At 39.6% G+C, this 6,547-nt stretch overlaps 1 protein-coding gene across 1 annotated transcript; it reads right to left on the bottom strand.

Annotated features, from left to right (window-relative positions):
• Positions 1-5,592: 5,592 nt before the first annotated feature.
• On the bottom strand, positions 5,593-6,252 carry LOC140138643 (uncharacterized). The gene has a single exon (XM_072160388.1). It carries the CDS (start codon positions 6,250-6,252, stop codon positions 5,593-5,595), a length of 660 nt encoding a protein of 219 aa, XP_072016489.1.
• Between the last annotated feature and the right edge of the window lie 295 nt (positions 6,253-6,547).

A 6,547-nucleotide genomic window follows, 5' to 3' on the forward strand; every position in this document is an offset into this window, starting at 1 on the left:
AAGACAATATGGCAAGGGGTTTTGTGGCATTCGGGGCACGCTTGTGGAATATGTTTATATACGTATTCTGCCTATTCCAAACATTTCTATATATAATATAATATTATATATTATAAGACAATATGGCAAGGGGTTTTGTGGCATTCGGGGCACGCTTGTCTAACATGTTTATATACATATTATGCCTATTCCAAACATTTCTATATATAATATAATATTATATATTATAAGACAATATGGCAAGGGTTTTGTGGCATTCGGAGCACGCTTATAGAATATTTTTATATACGTATTATGCCTATTCCAAACATTTCTATATATAATATAATATTATATATTATAAGACAATATGGCAAGGGGTTTTGTGGCATTCGGGGCATGCTTGTAGAATATGTTTCTATACGTATTATGCCTATTCCAAACATTTCTATATATAATATAATATTATATATTATAAGACAATATGGCAAGGGGTTTTGTGGCATTCGGGGCACGCTTGTCTAACATGTTTATATACGTATTATGCCTATTCCAAACATTTCTATATATAATATAATATTATATATTATAAGACAATATGGCAAGAGGTTTTGTGGCATTCGGGGCACGCTTGTCTAACATGTTTATATACGTATTATGCCTATTCCAAACATTTCTGTATATAATATAATATTATATATTATAAGACAATATGGCAAGGGGTTTTGTGGCATTCGGGGCATGCTTGTAGAATATGTTTATATACGTATTATGCCTATTCCAAACATTTCTATATATAATATAATATTATATATTATAAGACAATATGGCAAGGGGTTTTGTGGCATTCGGGGCACGCTTGTAGAATATGTTTATATACGTATTATGCCTATTCCAAACATTTCTATATATAATATAATATTATATATTATAAGACAATATGGCAAGGGGTTTTGTGGCATTCGGGGCACGCTCGTAGAATATGTTTATATACGTATTATGCCTATTCCAAACATTTCTATATATAATATAATATTATATATTATAAGACAATATGGCAAGGGTTTTGTGGCATTCGGGGCACGCTTGTCTAACATGTTTATATACGTATTATGCCTATTCCAAACATTTCTATATATAATATAATATTATATATTATAAGACAATATGGCAAGGGGTTTTGTGGCATTCAGGGCACGCTTGTCTAACATGTTTATATACGTATTATGCCTATTCCAAACATTTCTATATATAATATAATATTATATATTATAAGACAATATGGCAAGGGGTTTTGTGGCATTCGGGGCACGCTTGTCTAACATGTTTCTATACGTATTATGCCTATTCCAAACATTTCTATATATAATATAATATTATATATTATAAGACAATATGGCAAGGGGTTTTGTGGCATTCGGGGCACGCTTGTCTAACATGTTTATATACGTATTATGCCTATTCCAAACATTTCTATATATAATATAATATTATATATTATAAGACAATATGGCAAGGGGTTTTGTGGCATTCGGGGCACGCTCGTAGAATATGTATTATGCCTATTCCAAACATTTCTATATATAATATAATATTATATATTATAAGACAATATGGCAAGGGGTTTTGTGGCATTCGGGGCACGCTTGTCTAACATGTTTATATACGTATTATGCCTATTCCAAACATTTCTATATATAATATAATATTATATATTATAAGACAATATGGCAAGGGGTTTTGTGGCATTCGGGGCACGCTCGTAGAATATGTTTATATACGTATTATGCCTATTCCAAACATTTCTATATATAATATAATATTATATATTATAAGACAATATGGTAAGGGGTTTTGTGGCATTAGGGGCACGCTCGTAGAATATGTTTATATACGTATTATGCCTATTCCAAACATTTCTATATATAATATAATATTATATATTATAAGACAATATGGCAAGGGGTTTTGTGGCATTCGGGGCACGCTTGTCTAACATGTTTATATACGTATTATGCCTATTCCAAACATTTCTATATATAATATAATATTATATATTATAAGACAATATGGCAAGGGGTTTTGTGGCATTCGGGGCACGCTCGTAGAATATGTTTATATACGTATTATGCCTATTCCAAACATTTCTATATATAATATAATATTATATATTATAAGACAATATGGCAAGGGGTTTTGTGGCATTCGGGGCACGCTTGTAGAATATGTTTATATACGTATTATGCCTATTCCAAACATTCCAAAGCAATAGCTCGAGGTGTAGTCTCAAACCTGACCAAACTGTGGAAAAGTAAACTTCCTTCATCCCTCAAGGTTCGTTTGCTAAAATCAACAGCATTTGCTGTGGCATCATATGGATCTGAATCCTGGACGATGAAATTATCTGACAGGAAGAGACTGGATTCTTTTGAGCTGTGGTGCTATCGACGAATCCTGAGGATTCCATGGACTGCGAGGAAAACAAATGAGTGGGTTCTTCAAGAGCTTGGAGTTCAGAAGACCGTGCGAGCCGACATCATTTCTAGAAAGTTATCATACTTTGGCCAAGGAAACAATTGTCCAAGGAATGGTTAAGGGAAAACGCAAGAGAGGCAGACCTGCAGCGAGCTGGCTTAACGACATCAAAATTATCACTGGCCTGAGCATCACTGAGGCTACCAGGGCTGCCGCTGACCGCATTCGATGGCATACTCTCATACGAACCACACCTGCATACGTGTATGCAATGTGACCTTAGAGAGACTACGTATCGAGGTAAAACTTTAAAAAGCCCTGACCATGCTACACGGAAGCGACCCTCGACCGGGAAGTGATGCTTGACCCGGAGAGACCCTTTGACGAACTTTGATCCCTACGTGTCTACGTACCCGTATAAAATGACTTATGATCGGTGTGACATAGAACTGGATGAAACCAGTTAGAACCAGATAAAACCGGTTCTCCTATCCCCTCCTCCCACCACCATCACATACGACAAAATACACCAATGCGTCAATCGCGTAATGAAATGCGTCAAAGCGTAACGAAATGCGTCGATTGCGTAATGAAATGCGTCAAAAATGCGTCATTGCGTCTTAAAATGCGTCAAGTACGCAGCAAAATGCGTAAAAGCGTAGCAAATTGCGTCCATTACGCTGCAATATGCGTCAATTGCGTCATGAAATGCGTAGAACTGTGTCAATTGCGTAATGATTAGCGTAACGCAAAAGCTGAATATATATATAAGTTCGTTATTTTAAACCTATCGATCATTTCTATCCTAACTTCCGAAGATTCAACATGAATACCTTTAAATCTTATCCTTGCTCCGTGTGCGGCAGGACGTTCTCGCGCAAGTACGATCTCGAGAGATACAAGCGACACGTACACCTTGAAGAACAAGACGAAGAGGAGGAGGAAGAGGAGGAGTCCGACGATAACGACTCGGAGGTTGTCTCGGACAGAGAATCCGGTGACGAACTGGAAGACAACGAGGCTTATCGGGAATGGTACGAGGGAGCTAAAGAAGCCACGGAAGACATGAGGAGGGCAAAATACGAAAAGTACGTCGGCGACGACATGGATCCGGAGATGGCGAGGGAAAAGGCCAATTTGAAAACGGTATGGGCAGTAAAACGCGACTTTTTCGAACGGTACAGCACGTTTCTACGAAGCCACGCGCTTCTCAAAGACGACAGAGTTTACACGAAGATTGCGGATGATCTCGAGGAGAAAATGGAGAATGGCGTACGGCTGAGGTGGACAAAGCCGTGAAGGGAACGATGGCTAAACACAGCTCCAAATTCGACGGGCTGTTCCAGTACGATGAAGATGATAATGTCTCGGAATCTGTCATGGGAGAGGTTGACGAAGATTAACCCTCGCTTAATATTTCCCGTATTTTTCACAATATAATAAAATAGAGAAAAAATACAATCGACTCTTTTACTCGTTATTAACCCAATTTTAAACCTCTTACATTCCTTTCGCGTTACGCATTTCGTCGCGCGATCGATGCAATTTGACGCAATATGTTACATTTTGATGCATTTCGTTACACAATGACGCAATTTGTTACGGTTTTGATGCATTTCGTTATGAAAAGACGCAATACGCTATGATTCACGAGGTCATAGTTAAGGGGGTCAAGTGTCACCATTTTGAAATTCACCTTTTCGGTAAATCCCATAAGCCTTTGCGAGTACACCTGAGACCTCGTCATTTGACGTTACACCTAGCTGCGTCGATGCGCACATCGTTTATCGAACATCGTTACTGAGCATTGCAAGTCGGCGTGGCGTCAAATGACGAATTCTCAGGTGTACTCGCAAAGGCTTATGGGATTTACCGAAAAGGTGAATTGAAGTTCCGCCATTTTGTATCGGAAGTACGCCATTTTGTCAGAGTTAAATTGCGTAAAGAATCACGTTACGCCTCGACGCATTTCACGCCGCAATGATGCATTTTTAAGCAATTTGTTACGCTTTTATTACTTTTTAGGACGCAATGACGCATTTTAGACGCAATTTGCTACATGTTGACGCATTAAGTTACGCGATCGACGCATTTCGTTACGCTTTGATGCATTTCATTACGCGGTCAAAGCATTTTGAAGTATTGGAGCATTTTATCGTATATGTGGTGGTGGTGGGATAGGATAATCAGTTGTATCCGGCTCTAACCTGTTTTATCCGGTTCTATATCGTGATGCCTCATCAACTCATTTCACCGCTCCTTTTTGCGCTCATCTCACTCCTCGCTCATCGACTCGATTTACGCTTCTTTTACGCGATCGAAGCGTTTGAGTCGAAGGTCACTTACGGGTCAAGATGTCACGAGGTCAAAACCCGAATTTTTTACTTTGATACGTAGTATAGAATGAAAAATACGATATTTCCCTAGACAAAATTAATTTTTAAGCGATTTGACCTTTCGACCCCTAGACCCCCGCGGATAGTTTGTAATTCGCCCCTTACCGTATATACTGAATTTGACGCCGTTACCTTCCGTAATACGGCCGATACGACGCGTTATTTTAGGCAAATTTTTTCACTTATTTTTAAAATTTTGGTGTTTCTAGAACAAAAACGGGTCAAAGGTCACTTCCGGGTCAAGGGTCACTCTGAAAAAATTCTATTTTTGTTCTTCTTTTTTTCAAAATTTGTAAAAAAAAAATGTTTGAAATTTTTTTTTGAAATTTTTTTTGAATTTTTTTTTTTTTAATTTATGTTTTGAAATTTTTTTTTGAAATATTTTTTTGAAATTTTTTTCATTTTTTTTTCAACTTTTTTCTTCAAACTTTCAGGGACTCTTCAATTGTACGGCCAAATACAATGACATCATCTAGGTAGACCATCAACGCTTCCCAACGCAGACCTGCCAGCACATTGTCCATCAACCTCTCGAATGTGGCAGGTGCGTTACACAGCCCAAAGGGGAGTACATTCCAGGAATACAGGCCACTTGTTGTCCTGAATGCAGACTTGTCACGGGCATCTTCGTCCTGACGCAAGGTCCAAAGTAGAAAAGAACTTCGCCTCTCCTAGCGCATCGAGCGAGTCGTCAATCCGCGGAAGCGGATAAGCGCTTTTGACGGAAGCTTCGTTCAATTTCCTATAATCTAAACACAGCCTCTTTGACCCATCCTTCTTCTTCACAAGAACTTGCCCACGGACTATCAGAAGGTTGTATCAGACCCTTGTCTAATAACTCAGCCACCTGTCTCTCAACTTCTGTCCTCTGCTCAGGTGAAGAGCGTCTCAATGGCTGTCTAATAGGCTGGGCACCCTGTGTGTCAATGCTATGCTGGACCAACTTGGTACGCCCTATGTCATACTCGCCTCTCGAGAATATGTCCTGATACTTGACGAGCAACTCGAAGATCTGCCTCTTCCCCTCAGGCTCTAAGTCAGTGGCACATCGCTCATACAACTCTGTCAGGTGCTCTGGAAGTTCCACTTCTGCTCCTAATTCTTCACATCTGCGTACCGACTGTTCGCATTCGACCTCAACGTCTTCTTCCTCAATCTGGAGCAAACGGGCAACTACCTTTCCCGCCTTAAGCACCTTTTCCTCTGAGCCCAAATTCATGATTCTCACTGGTATGGTTTCCGAGCTAGCGTCTACTACGGCTCGGGCTACCATCAAGTCATCATCTTCTATCCCCTGATCTATGGGTTCCACCAAGCACATCATGCTACCTCTCCTGTTACCAGCCAAGCATGCAGGGACCACCATTTCATGTTCCGCAGGTATACGAATCTCTGATGACATAACCAGTTTTGAATACAATGGTTTGTCATCTTTTGTGCGACAATCCACTCTCTCGCCACGGATTATCAGCTGCAGACTATCAAAATCTATCTTAGCTCCGCACTTCCTCAGGAAATTCGTTCCCAGCAAGTTATCGCTGACTTGTGCAACTTAGACTGGTACACTCTCAACATGACTACCCACTTGCACTTCCATGTAGGCTGATCCCATTATCTGCACTCTGGACCCATCAGCCTGTCTCAAGTATACTTTCTCTTCTTTCAATGGTGGTCGTCTCGCCTGCGGGATCTGACGG

This window comes from Amphiura filiformis, chromosome 2 (genome assembly GCF_039555335.1).
Source record: "Amphiura filiformis chromosome 2, Afil_fr2py, whole genome shotgun sequence".
Classification (NCBI taxonomy): domain Eukaryota; kingdom Metazoa; phylum Echinodermata; class Ophiuroidea; order Amphilepidida; family Amphiuridae; genus Amphiura; species Amphiura filiformis.

Bases quoted from the DNA above. Each gene is read 5' to 3' on its own strand.
- LOC140138643 (XM_072160388.1), bottom strand. From the start codon at position 6,252: ATGTCATCAGAGATTCGTATACCTGCGGAACATGAAATGGTGGTCCCT.